Source organism: Balaenoptera ricei, chromosome 1 (assembly GCF_028023285.1).
Source record: "Balaenoptera ricei isolate mBalRic1 chromosome 1, mBalRic1.hap2, whole genome shotgun sequence".
Lineage (NCBI taxonomy): Eukaryota > Metazoa > Chordata > Mammalia > Artiodactyla > Balaenopteridae > Balaenoptera > Balaenoptera ricei.
Window position 1 is genome coordinate 158,007,449 of NC_082639.1, and position 14,236 is coordinate 158,021,684.

A 14,236-nucleotide genomic window follows, 5' to 3' on the forward strand; every position below is an offset into this window, starting at 1 on the left:
TCTGTAAAATGGAAATTACCAGATAGAGGAGAAAGGAACATAATTACTCAGGATAGAGCCTGCAAAGCAATGTGTGCTGGAATATGCAGGGGCTGATTTCATGGGAAAGCAGGGTTTCAGGATTGAGGGGTCGGGGAGTCTGCCAGGACTTCCAACTGACTGTTGGGGGAAATGGAGAAGGGGGGCATCCTGGAGTCTTGCAGGTGAGATGCCTTGCTGTGACAGGGGGAGGGATCGCTGACACCCCACATGTGAGAAGAGAGGGAGAGTGAACACAGGGAGGCTGCACCGCTGTCCACTCTTGAGACAGGATCCACACATCAAACCCTACGACAAGCTCACATTTCCCAGCTTTTCTCACCCAGAATCACTGCCTTTGTTTAGAGGAGGGGATGGGGGAGGAGACAGAGGGCCAGGAGGGAGGGGCCCCGCGGTGCCGCCGCCGCCCCCACCCCCTCTGGTTGTGCGGAGCCCGACTGCCACTCAGCTCTGGCGCCGTGGGCGACGGAGGCGCCGGGTGCCCGAGTCGAGTCCCAGACAGCTGCCATCCCTCTGGACCTGACAGGCTGGCCCTGGATTCTTCAGGCATCCCTGGAGCAAGAGGCTGCCCAAGGCGTGGAGCTGGGAGGGCGCTTGGACAGAACCATTCAGGTGGCTAGGAGCTCCGCCAGCTTTGGTCACCTTGGGTAAGTCTGTACCTCAGTTCGCCTCCGGGTCATCCCCAGTGGGGATGCAGGAAAGGGTTGAAAGAGGCGACTAGAATGCCCCCTTGGGGCAGGGTGTGTGCGAGGGTCCCTGGCAGAGCCAGACCGGGACCGGGGACTGCTAGGAAGCAGGAGCCAGCAGTGCCTCTGGTGGGTGGGCGCAGGGCACGTGTGCGCTGCAAGCTGGGGAAAGGGGACCCCGCACCCTGGCTTGGTGCTGGGCTCAGTCCTCCAGACCCACGTCTGCCAGACCAGTCCCAGGTGCGAAACAGGGGCGCTACGTCTTTAAAAGCGTCCGGGCTGAGTCTCTGCCGCACCATGTGATTGCCTGAAAGGCCGGGCTAGGAGCTCTGCGGCGGGAGCCTGGAGGATTGTGAGCTGCTGCGCGCGGTGCTGAGAGCCCAGCCCTGCCTGGCGCGGCCTCAAGCCCTGAGCGGCACCAGGTGCCCGGAACTTTGGGCACCGCCTCTGGGACTCCCTGGCCACCAGCAGACAGGATGGTGAGCTCCCTGCATCCTGTTCTGTGGGCATGGGTAGGCAGAGCCAAGCACGGGGGACCCCTGTTGGGTGAGTGTGTGCTGGGAACTGCCTCACACCTGATAGAAAAGCCAGTGGAGGAGTGAGTGCTGCTATTTTATGTTGTCGAATGGATCCTCTGGGATTGATAAGGGGAGGGGACAAAGATTCGGCAGAGAAAGGGTTAGGGTACCCCACCAGCTTGGGCAGGCACTAGATGTGCCAAGTGGGGCACATCTCCAAAGGGCAGCTGGACTTCCAGAGCTGCCTGGGTTCCCCTCCCCCTCCCAGACAGGCCTTCCCACCCCAGGCTTCCGTGACCACAGGTGCTTGCCTCCTGCCCCTTGGTGCCTGTCTGCTGATGTGCCCAGCCTGTGCCCACCATGCCGCCCTCCATCTCGGCCTTCCAGGCCGCGTATATTGGCATCGAGGTGCTCATCGCCCTGGTCTCCGTGCCTGGGAACGTGCTGGTGATCTGGGCAGTGAAGGTGAACCAGGCACTGCGGGATGCCACGTTCTGCTTCATCGTGTCCCTGGCAGTGGCTGATGTGGCAGTGGGCGCTCTGGTCATCCCACTTGCCATCCTCATCAACATTGGGCCACAGACCTACTTCCACACCTGCCTCATGGTCGCCTGCCCTGTCCTCATCCTCACTCAGAGCTCCATCTTGGCCCTGCTGGCAATTGCTGTCGACCGCTACCTCCGTGTCAAGATCCCGCTCAGGTGAGTCCAGAGCAGCTGAAGGTACCTGCTGTGCCCCATGCTGGGTGGCTTGAGGGCCATCTAGAGAGGATAAAAGGTAGAGCATAAGACCCCAAGTAAGCCGGATAGTCTCTGGGCCATTGTGCCCCAGCCCTCACTCTGCCTTCCTCTCCTCTGCTCTACAGTATCAGGCTGAACTGAAGTTGAAGCAGGAGGGGCCTGGGTGGCTGGAGGAATGTGAACCTGGAAGTGCTCAGGACCCCAGAGCTGAAGCTCCACTGTTCTCCTGACCCAGCCAGGGAACCTGAGGCTGCCTGTTCAGCCTGGCCTGGGGGGGCGGGGGTGGGGTGGACAGTGAGCCCTGGTTGGGAATGAGCTGATCTCCACCAGTTTGAGGGAAGTGGAAGGGGCAGAGCAGATTGCTAGGGTGGGCTTAGGGTGGCACACCACGGACAGGAGTGCTGCTTCTCTAACCAGACCTGGGAAAGTTTCCTGAGGATACTCTTTCTTGTTCTGCAGATACCCTTGTGCTAGCCAGCTCCATGCCCCAGGGCTGTCCTGTTGAACCCAGACAGTCTGCTTACCTCTGCCCAACTCCCACTTATGGGATCTCTGTTGCAGGCAGGAGGAGGCAGGCTCTTAATGTTCCTGTTGTGTTGCAAAACCATGTTGTGTTTCCGGTCACAGCAGAGGTGCTTATGCTGTGTCCAGGCAGCACCAGGGTGGGTGACCTAATAGTGGCAGTTCTGTCATGCAGGTGTCCAGTCCACATTGGGGCTCTTTCCCTGGGCCTGCCAGGCCATAATCTTGTCACCAGGCAGTGCCTGGGCCACCAAGTGCCAGCAAATGCCTGGGCACACTGCCAGTGCTGGCCTCACTGGGACATTCTTGTGAGGCGTGCTTGCCCCCTCTTTAAATCTTCTCACCAGTAGATTCCCTTTCTACTGCGGAGTTCTAGACGTCTTCGGCACCTGCTGTCCCTGGAGTAGCTTCCATAACTGGGACATGGAGCCTCTGGCCTCACCTGACAACTTGCCCAGGCAGGCCTAGGCACCCATGTTTCTCCTGTTTGCATTACATTTGTAGACATTTAATTTTTCAAAGATTTTATAATGCACCATGTTTTTCCTCTTTTCATCATGATCCTATAAGGGAGGTGAAGTAGGAGCTGGTAAAGGGGAAACAGATGCAGAGAACCTCCTGAAGCTGGTTGGGAGCAGAGCCTTGATTCCACTGCTCCCCTTCCTTCCTGATTCCCCCAGTGTCCCAGCCCCCTGATGGCAGTGTTTCTGCCCTGTTTACCTCCTTCACAACCTCCAAGTTTCTCAGGGAAGGTGAGGTGAAGACTGCCGCTCAGGGGAGAAAGGAAGACAGGAAAGGCAGCCCAGAAACCCTGTAAGCTCAGCCACTGAGGGGCCTTCATGCTGCCATTAGCCCCAGGTTGTGGCTGGGCTATACCAATGAACCTGATTTCAAGCCATTAGAGTGGGCTGGGCCTCTGAGCCTGGCGATTATAACAAAGTGTTGCCACATTAGGAAAGTCATGCAGATATGTGAATATAGGAAGGCTGCTTAAGAAATCTGGTCTACTGAGTGGGTGCCAATGCAAACCAAAGGCCTGGTCATGATGTAACAGAGGTTACGGGCCCACAGAATGTGCCCTCCTTGTCCTGTGGGGATGGCGATGGCTGTGCTGGCAGAATTGCAGGCTCATTCTTCCAGAAGACAGCTTCTGTTGCTCCTTGCTCCAGCCTTGAGGAGCTGGGGGTCTTTAAGAGCTGTCGTTGGAGGGCCAAGGCAGAGGTATGCATAGAGGCTAACAATACAGGCCTGGGTTCAAATCCTTGCTATGAATTCCTAGCTGTATGACCTTGAGAAAGTCACTTATTAACCTCCTTCAGTTTTAACTTACCCGTCAATAAAAGGAGACATTAATAATAGTACCTTCTTCCTAGGATGATTGGAAGAATATAATAAACTCCTACATATAAAGCACGTGGTACTGTATAATGCACTTGGCGTTATATGCAAGCCATAAGTGGTAGGTTTATTTTGTAGTTTTATTATCATTGTTAACATATGGTTCAAAGTGGGTCTGAATAGGCAAGCCCTGCGCCCCCCCCACCACACACACTGATGCTCTTACATAACAACACATATGCCCTTATACACATGCACGCACACATGGGCACACATGACACACCACATTTCCAGGGAGGTGTCAAAGTACTGTTAAGTTATATTTATACATGTTTTTCTTCCTTGCTAGATTGTCATGCCTCAAGTGCAGCGACCTGGGCAGTGACCACGTTTTGTTCGTTTCTACAAATTCTCCAGAATGCCTAGCATAGTGTCTGGCGCATAGCAGACACTCAGTAAATGTTGATTGAACTGGATGAGTTTTCAGAGCTCACACGGTTGAGCCTCAGGCAGGCCTTCCAGGGGTCTAACCTCTAACCATCATGCTGTGGTCTGTATCTTCCCAGCATTCTACCTCAGGGCCCTGACCACAGCTGCCCTTATCAGCTCAGGTGGCTCCTTCAGAGCCACACCCCAGTAGTGCCTGAGAGAGGAGTCTTTCTCCTGAGTTAGAGAAAGGCTGCTGGGCCTAGCTTCCAAAGCTGAGATCCTGGAGGCTGGGCTGAGGTGACGGGTCACTCCAGGTCCCCGTGCAGGAGGAACAGCTTGCGCTGCTGCCCTCTGGGCAGCTGGAGTCAGCAGGCTGCTGGGTCTGGGAGAACACCTTTCTGCCGGAGGTCCCCAGGTGCCTGGCTCCCTGCCCTGACAAGCCAGACAGAGGTAGATGTGGCCTGGGAACCAGGGAGAAATACTGCCCAAGCATTGGTGAGGCATGTATGGGGCATTCAGTGACAGGAGTCAGCTGGGCCCCTCACCAAGCAAGGCATGGTTTGGTCAGGCAACTACAAATTTTATTTCCTTCCACTTGGCAGAAAGCCAAGAGAAAAAAAGGTTCACATTGTGTAGTGTGATCCAGTTACAAAAAAAAAAGCTTAAATTGTTGATTCATCAATAACCTGTGGTTATTTAAAGGTATTTTACAGGTTATTTGCCTGGCACCTCCACATGCTTGGTAATGGATACCCCATCCCCCTCAGCTCCTACTTCTAGGGAATCCCTGGGTTTTCTTGGTGGCACTCTGTGCCAACTTGATACCTACTCCAGGGGGCTTGTTATGGGGAGGAGTGCCACTCCCTGACCACCACAGCCCTCTCTGTGGGAAGGAGACCTGTCTGTGACTAGATGGGTTGGTGTGGGGTGAAGGGGTGATGGGTATTTGGGAGTCAGAAATACCTGAGTTTGAACCTTGCTGTTACAAACTAGCTGTGCAACCTTCTTGGATAAGTTATTCAATCCCTGAGCCTCCTCTTTGCCACCACACCCCCTGCCACCGTCTGTTAAATGAAGGGACTGGATTCTGGATTCGAGGTCTCTGAGGTTCCTTTCAGCTCTAACTTTCTATAGTTCTTCCTTACCATGACTCTTGCCAATACTGTGTTGAAATTCTGGGAAGATTGTGTTGTGTTTTTAAGCTCCTAGTGGTTATGAGCTAGGCACAATGCTATATTTTTATATGCTTTATCTCATTTAATGCTCATAGTTTCTTGCTGGTAGAGGTTATTGTTATCCCCATTCTAGACACGTCTATAGATACACTGAGGTCTAAAGCTCAGGAAGGTTCAGTAATTTTCCCAAACATCTTATCAGGAGCCAAGACAGGATTTGAATCCAGGTCTGTCTACCAGAGATGCCTTTAACCAGTGAGCCCATATTTGTTTTGAATCAGCCTCGAGAAGCTATAGGATTTATGGAGCAGTTTCCTCACGGCTGTCAGCGGGGGTGATATTTCCCCTCTGATTTTTGCCATGGCCTCTGCACTCTGCTCCAGCCCATGCTTGGTGCCTCTCCCTCCCTCCTCACCTTCACTCCAGTGGGCAGTTGAGCCCCTGGCAGCCCTGCCTCTGTCCACAGCTGGAGGCCTGCCCAACTGGGCTGCTGGCCAGGGAAGTACAGCAGAGTGTGGGGGAGGCCAGACTGCTGGACCAGAGCTCTGGGAAAGAAATCTGGTAGATTAAGGTATGTTTGCTTTTAGGCATCAATTTAGCCCTCTCCCCCAACCCCCCAGCTAGCCTGGGCTCTCTAGTGGTGCCATCTGCTTTCAGCAGAGGTAGGCCATCTCTAGCTCCTGTATGGATGGATTAGTCATTGGCCTAGAGTGGCTGAGACAGAAGAGGAGTGATAGCAAGCCCTGATGCCCAACTCCCTCACATTTGGAGAAGAGGAAACAGAGGCCCAGAGTTCCAGCATGTTCAAGGTCACTGAGCCACAGCCTCTTTTCTCCTCCTAATTCTGACTCTTGCTCCCCAGCCTTTGATGTAAAAGTCTTACCTGCAAGGAATAGAACAGAGAAATTTCAGCCTCCACAGGTTAAGTCAGCAAATTAATGGTGGGCTTACATGGGGAAAGTGATGGAAGAATGTCAACTTTGTGATTAAAAAGGTAATTTCTTTGTTTGAACTAGGGATAGCCTTCAGGTGGGTTATGCTAAAGAGCACTCTGGGCAATCCAGATTAGTATCAGTGGTGAAAGCTTCTCCCAGCTGACATTGGAATGGCATCTAGGAAGCCTCCGAGTGCTTTAGGAGTGCTGCTTGGAAGCAAGGGAATGGCCAGGCTACTTTCTGAAGAACCCCTCTACCCAGAGGTCATGGGGCAGAGCCTTGGAGGCTGTGTTGTGTTTGATATTTGATATTTATTTCCAAGCATAAAAGCAATCCATGTTTATTGTTAAAAATTTGAGAAATATAGAAAAGAATAAAGATGACAAAATAACCAGTAATTCTGCCACCTGCAGATCACTACTGTTAAATTTCTGGTGTTCCAGAAAATTTTCCCACATAGATAGATGATAGATAGATAGATAGATAGATGTTAGATAGATAATTATTTTTACATAGTTGAGTGCATCTATGGTTTTTATATCCTATTTTATACACTTAATGTTACATTATAATCATTTCCCCCATGTCAATAAAGAATATTTTCTAAGGATTTTTATAATGGTATAATATTGGATTGTCTTTTTATTCATCTTTCAAGTCTTAGCTAAAACAGCCCCTTCTTAAGGAGGCCTTCTCTGACCCCCTCCCCTGCTAGACCAGGTTCATTTCCTCTGTTAGTTACTCCGGGTGGATCTATTTTTCCTTCCCCATCTCTCCTGGCCCAGGTAGTTTTTCTGGGCTTGGTAAGCACCAAAAAGGCCAGGACCACATCTGCTCACCTACCTATGTAACCCCCATGCCTGGCACAGAGTAGGCATGCTATAAACATTTTTTGAATAAATGATTATCATATTTTATTGACTCATTTTTATAATTTTGACTAGATTGTTACTGATTTTTAATTTTTACAAATAACACTACAGTGATACCCACAATTCACATTGTTTGTAGGATCAGAGCCAAGCCTAGAACTTTGGGTTTTGCCTCCTAGTAGATAGCACAACTTCTGTCTGTAAGGATTTTCTTATAAGGTTAAATATTTCCCAACTCCCTTTCCTCCAACTCTCCCTTCTCCTCCTGCCCAGTTTCACCAAAACTGAAAACCCCCAGAGGTGCACCTGGCATTTCTCTGCCCATTTGCCCTTCTGGGCTAGGTAAGGCAGGACTGTCTGGCCCCCAAGTCTAGTCCACATTGCCTAGTCTCTATTCCCTGAGGCCTGGGTATCCTGTTTCTTTGCATCTTAGTGAGGAGAGCAGTCCCTAGAGTAGAGGGCTTGGAGTATGGTACTTCCTTGTTGGCCTCATTTGGCAGGATGGGCACAGAACAGAGAGGAAGGACGATACCTGGCTCTTTGAGCTGCATGAATCACCCCTTCAGCCTCAGCCTCCTTCTTAACTCAAGCCCAAAGGAGGCTACCAGCTCTGTAGAACAAAGAAAAGGCTGGCAGTTGATGGTGGGCTGGGATACAAAGGGGAGGCGGGTAGGTGGGCCTTGGCATTCATGTCCCCTTGGAAATACTGGCTTGTGGGTGGGCAGGGAGACAGGGACAGCTGGCAAAGGGCTTCCCTGACCCAAAAGATAAAGGAGATCAGGCATCTTATCCTGCAATGCTTCTCACCCTGGAAGTTTTTTCCTTAGCAGGATTGCAGAGAGCTGTTCAGTTAGGGAGCTGGTGATATCCATTTATCTATTTCATAAACATACTTTGAGTACTGACCATTTACTGGGTACTTTGTGGGGCCTGGGGATACAGAGATGGGCAGGCTGCTCTGGTCTCTATCTCTGTCTGGGGGTGCTTAGACACTGTTGAGATTGTGGATTCCCACAGACCAAGGTGGCCAAGTAGAAACTCCCAACCTGCCTTTGGTGGGAGTGGAGGTGGCTGGAGAGCTGAAAATCAGCCCCTGACACCTTGCAGTGCTTGGGCTGGGCATCTGGACCCAACTCCACACCCACTCTCTGCAGCCCTGGTCATGGTGGAGAGGGCCTTTGGGACTGTCTTCCTGCCACCTGCTTTCAGAGCTTCTCTGTTCTTTGGGAGAGGAAAGCAACTGGTCACCCTGATTTGTCTCCACACAGGGCCCTAATATAGAGAAATCTGTTCATTCATTCATTCAGCAATACTTATTGAGTGCCTCCTATGTACCAGGCATTGTTATGGATACTTGGGATACATTCATTAACTAAACAAAGATCTTCATGGAGGCTGCATGCTAATGGGTTGGTGAACAGACGCTAAATAATAAACATAATACCTAATATGTAGAGTGTTAGAAGGTAAAATAAAAAGCAGGGCAAATGGGATCGGGAATGCTAAGATGGGGGTGGGGAGAAAGGTTTGCAATTTCAAATGGGGTGGTAAGAGTGGCTTCCTTGAGAAGGTGCCATTTGAGCACAATCTTGGGGGTGAGGAACTCTGCCATGCAGATACTGGGAGAACATTCCACACAGAGGAAATAATTAGAGCAAAGGTCCTAGGGAAGGAACGTACCCAAAGTGGTAGCAAGGAGGTCTGTGTGGCTGGGATAAAGGGGGAGAGTGGTTGGAGACAAGCCTGGAAAGATAATAAGCTGCTGGCTTGGAGGCTACTGGAAGGACATTGGCTTTTACTCTGAGGGAGATGGGGAGCCATTGCAGGTTTAGAGCAAGGAATTGACATGATATGACTTAGGTTTTAAAGGCTCACTCTGACTGCTGTGTTGAGAATATGCTGTAGGGGCAAGCAGGGGACTAGTTAGGAGCTACAGCAGTAATTCAGACAAGAGAAGAGGGAAGTGGCTTGAATCAGAATGATAGGAAGCAGAGGAGGTGGTAAGAAGTGATTAATTCTGGATGTGCATTTTCAAATTTTAACTTTTTATATCCTTTTTATTGAGGTAAAATATTCATACGGTACATAAGTCTTAAGTGTATAGCTCAATAAGTTTTTGGCATATGGATGTATCTATGTAACCACCCCCCAGATCAATATTTGGAACATTTTCAACACCCCAGAAGGTGCTTTCCAAAGGTACTTTCCAAAAGGTAACCACTAATTTCACCTTTATCCCTATAGATTGATTTTGCCTTTTCTTGAAATTTTATAAAGGGAATTGAGTAGTATATACTCTTTTCTGTCTGGCTTCTGAAGCTTAAAATTATGTCTGAGATTCATCCATACTGTTGAGCGAAATAGTAGGTTTTGCTTGTTTGTTTTTGTTTTGTTTTGTTTTTTCTCATTGCTGTTAGAATTCCATTGAATGAATGTGCCACGATTTTTAAATTCTGGATGTATTTGGAAGAAAAAAAATGTTTTCTTATGGATTGGATGTGGGGTGTGAGAGAAAGAAGAGTCAAGTATGACCAAACTTTTAGTTCTAAGCAACTGGAAATATAGAGTGTGCATTATTTGAGGTGGGAAAGGCTGCAGGTGATACAAGTTTTTGGAGCAATAAAAGGAATTCAGATTTAGACACGTTGAGTTTGGTGTATCTGTTAAATACCTCAGTGGAATGTTGAACAGGCAGTTAGATGGATATACAAGGATGGAGTTCAGGAGAAAGGTCTGGGCTGGGGATGTAAATGTGACAGCCATTGGCATGTAGATGGTGTTTAAATACACGAGGCTGGATGAGATCCCCAAGAGAGAAAGTAGAAATAAAGAAGAGGATGAAGATGATATGATACTATACATAGAAAATCCTAAAGACACCACCAGAAAACTACTAGAGCTCATCAATGAATTTGGTCAAGTTGCAAGATACAAAATTAATATACAGAAATCTGTTGCATTTCTATACACTAACAGTGAAGTATCAGAAAGAGAAATTAAGGAAACAGTCGCATTTACCATCGCATCCAGAAGAATACAATACCTGGGGATAAACCTACCTAAAAGGCAAAAGATCTGTACTCTGAAAACTGTAAGACACTGATGAAAGAAACTGAAGATGACACACACAGATGGAAGGATATACCATGTTCTTGGATTGGAAGAATCAATATTGTTTAAATGACCATACTACCCAAGGCAATCTACAGATTCAGTGCAATCCCTGTCAAAATACTGATGGCACTTTTCACAGAACTAGGTCAAATAATTTTAAAATTTGTATGGAAACACAAAAGACCCAGAATAGCCAAAACAGTCTTGAGAAAGAACAGAGCTGGAGGAATCACACTCCTTGACTTCAGTCTGTGCTACAAAGCTACAGTAATCAAAAGAGTATGGTACTGGCACAAAAACAGTCACATAGATCAATGGAACAGGATAGAGAGCCCAGAAATAAACCCATGCACTTATGGTCAATTAATCTACGACAAAGTAGGCAAGAATATACAATGGAGAAAAGACAGTCTCTTCAATAAGTGGTGCTGGGAAAACTGGACAGCTACATGTAAAAGAATGAAATTAAAACATTCTCTAACACCATATACAAAAATAAAGTCAAAATGGATTAAAAATGTAAACGTAAGACCGGATATTATAAAACTCCTAGAGGAAAAACATAGGCAGAACACTCTTTGACATAAATCGCAGCAATATTTTTTTGGATCCATCTCCTAGAGTAATGGAAATGAAAACAAAAATAAACCAGTGGGACCTAATTAAACTTAAAATCTTTTGCACAGCAAAGGAAACCATCAACAAAACAAAAAGACAACCTACTGAATGGGAGAAAATATTTGCAAATGATATGACCAATAAGGGATTAAGAGCCAACGTACATAAACAACTCACACAAGTCAACATAAAAAAAAAAAAAACCCTGATTAAAAAGTGGGCAGAAAAACTGAATAGACATTTTTCCAAAGAGGAAATGCAGATGGCCAAAAGGGACATAAAAAGATAATCATCAGGGAAATACAAATCAAAACCACAATGAGATATCAACTCACCCTGTCAGAATGGCTGTCAACAGAAAGAACACACATAACAAATGTTAGAAAGGATGTGAAGAAAAGGGAAGCCTCCTACACTGTTGGTGGGAAGGTAAATTGGTGTAGCCACTGTGGAAAACAGTGTGGAGGTTTCTCAAAAAACTAAAAATAGAACTACCATATGATCCTGCAATTCCACTGTTGGGTATATATCTGAAGAAAACGAACACACTAATTCAAAAAGATACATGCGCCCCAATGTTCATAGCAGCATTATTTACAATTGCCAAGATATGGAAACAACCTAAGTGTCCATCAACAGATGAATGAATAAAGAAAATGTGGTATATATATACAATGGAATACTACTCAGCCATAGAAAAGAACAAAATTTTGCCATTTGCAGGAACATAGGTGGATTTGGAGGGCGTTATGCTGAGTGAAATAAGTCAGAGAAATACAAATACTGTATGATATCACATATGTAGAATCTAAAAAACACAACAAACTAGTGAATGTAACAAAAAAGAAGCAGACTCACAGATATAGAGAACAAACCAGTGGTTACCAGTGCAGGGGGTGGGAGGGGTGGGGGCAATATAGGGGTGGGGGAGTGGGTGTAAGATAGGTTTAAAGGTGTATTATACAACATGGGGAATATAGCCAATATTTTGTAATAACTGTAAATGGAAAGTAACCTTTCAAAATTGTATAAACATTTTTTTAAAAGTTTAAGAAAGCAGAGGAGAGGACCAAGGACTGAGCATTGAGAGTTTGGGGAGAAGATGAAGCACCAGCAAAAGGGACTTAAGGAGAGCTACAGATATAGGAAGAAACCCAGAGCCCCAGGTGTGGTGTCCTAGAAGCCAAGCAGAGAGTATATGAAGGAGGAGCAAGAGATTGGCTGTCAAGTGCTGCCAATGGGTCAAGTGAGATGAGGACTGAGAATTACCATTGGATTTAGCAAGAGCAATGTTAATAGAGTGGTAGGAGCAGAAAGTCTAGTTGGAGAGGGCTCAGGAGAGAAGAGGAATGGAATTGAAAACAGCTGGCGTAGATTACTCTTTTGAGGTATTTTGTTGCAGAGCATAAAGGCATGGGGCAAGAGCAGTCAGGAGAAGTGGAAACAAGGCATTTTGCTTTGTTGTTTGCTAAGAAGGGACATTAGTATGTCTGTGTACTGACTGAGACGATCTAGTAGAGAGTGCAAAACTAATGATAGGGCAAAGGATAGAATTTCTGGATTGACGTCCTTGTTTAGGCAAGCAGGGCTGGGACCTAGGGCAAACACAGAGGGATTGGCTTTAGAGGAGCCTGGAGATCATCTAAGAGGCAGAAAGGCAGAGTATGTGGGTGCTGGTAGGTGACGTTCTCTTCGGAGTGTTTAGGTTTTCTTAGTGAAGTGGGAAGCGAGGTCATCAGCTGAGAGGGAGGAGGTGATGGAGAGAGTAGGAAGTGTGAAATAATTCTTTAGGAAGTAGGAGAAAGGCTAGACTCAGAAAGTCTAGTATAGTTGGAGGCAGCATTAAGGGCCCACCTGAAATTCGTGGTGATAAATTTGAGTGTTCAGATGCACAGGCCCAGGCATGGAGGAGGCAGTGAGTTCACTCCTTCACTAATTCAGAAGCACCAGATTCCATGCCAGGCATTAGGTATCTTATCATGGTCAAGAAGTCAGTCCTGATTCCTGCCCTCATGAAATTTAGGGACTAGCTGGGAGAGAGCCAAGACACAGATAAACAAGGAGGTAGCTACAATTACACCTTGAGAAGTATTTGAGGAAGGAAGCCATCCTGGAATTGACTGTGCCTGGCCCTTATTGGCTTCTCTAAACCCTGTGTCAGTCCAGCCCTCACGGGGCCCAAGGACTAAGGTAGGGCCTTATAGGCCATGTGGTACATGGTCAAGAGTTTGGATAGGATCCTAGGTACACAGTGAAGCCTTTGAGTGCTTTAAGCAAGGAATGACATAATCCAGATTACATTTTTAAAATGTCAAGTCCTTAACAAAATATTAGCAAATCAAATCCAGTGACACATAAAAAGGATAATATATCACAACCAAATAGGTTTTATTCCATGTTAGAGTTAGAACCAACTGGTGATGGACTGGAGGTACAGAGTGGGAGAAGGATCAAGTATGACTCTCCAGGATTAAGGGTGAAGCCACAGGGTGGATGGTGGTGCCATTTCTGGAGATAGGGAAGGGTGGGGAAGGGAGGAATGGAGAGAAGATTCAGATCCTAGTAGGTACTCAAGTGGTAGTGATATAACGGCAGGTCCACTGGTGGTCTCTCTCTTGCTCATTCCCCAGCTTCTGTCCCTTCATGTGGTCCAACAGATGGGCCCCCTTTTGCCTCACACATCACCAAAGAAGGAGTCCTTCAAATGTCCAGCAAGTTTCCTGGGTGCCTCCAGCTGCTCCATCTACTGTTCCCACCTCACTTCTCAGGAGGCTTTTGGCTTTCTTAGGCTGAAAGCACAGCAATAAGGACATGTGGCTTTGGGCTCCCTAAAACTTCCAGAAGGAGACAGAATAGTTGGGGGTTCGTCCTTCTTGCCAGGCTTTATTCAGAATGAGACACAGTAGCTTCTGTGATAGCTAAGGCCCCCCAAGTCTCTACCCATCCTCAGTCAGGTGGGCACTCTCCCTAGATACTCTGTGCCTCCACAGCCTCATTTCCCACCCTCATCGGTGGAACCCACTAGTGGCCTGGCACTGGGGATTGTGTTAATCCCCTGCACAGTGGTCGTTCCTCCCCAATTCCGCAGCAGGGTCCTCTCACAGCTGCTATATTGGGCACTGGGTGGCCCAGTTTCAGCTAATGCAGCAGAGAAGATGGTCAATCAATAAACAGGCAGTTATCAAGTATCGGCTCCAGCCTAGCCCTGATGGGCAGAGCAGTAGGGCTGGGGGAGCCCCAAGGCTAGCAT

At 47.7% G+C, this 14,236-nt stretch overlaps 1 protein-coding gene across 4 annotated transcripts in view; it reads left to right on the forward strand.

The window, feature by feature from the left end:
• Positions 1–598: 598 nt before the first annotated feature.
• ADORA1 (adenosine A1 receptor) overlaps positions 599–14,236 on the forward strand; it is a 34,814-nt gene continuing 21,176 nt past the window's right edge. Inside the window, exons 1-2 of one of the 4 annotated variants that reach the window (XM_059904535.1) lie at positions 599–686; positions 1,547–1,944. In XM_059904535.1, coding sequence (XP_059760518.1) covers positions 1,604–1,944 — 341 coding nt within the window. In that variant the 5' untranslated portion in view covers positions 599–686; positions 1,547–1,603. Of the gene's footprint in view, positions 687–1,083; positions 1,205–1,511; positions 1,945–14,236 lie in introns of those variants that run through there. The other 3 variants (XM_059904543.1, XM_059904528.1, XM_059904551.1) reach the window with 3 other exon arrangements.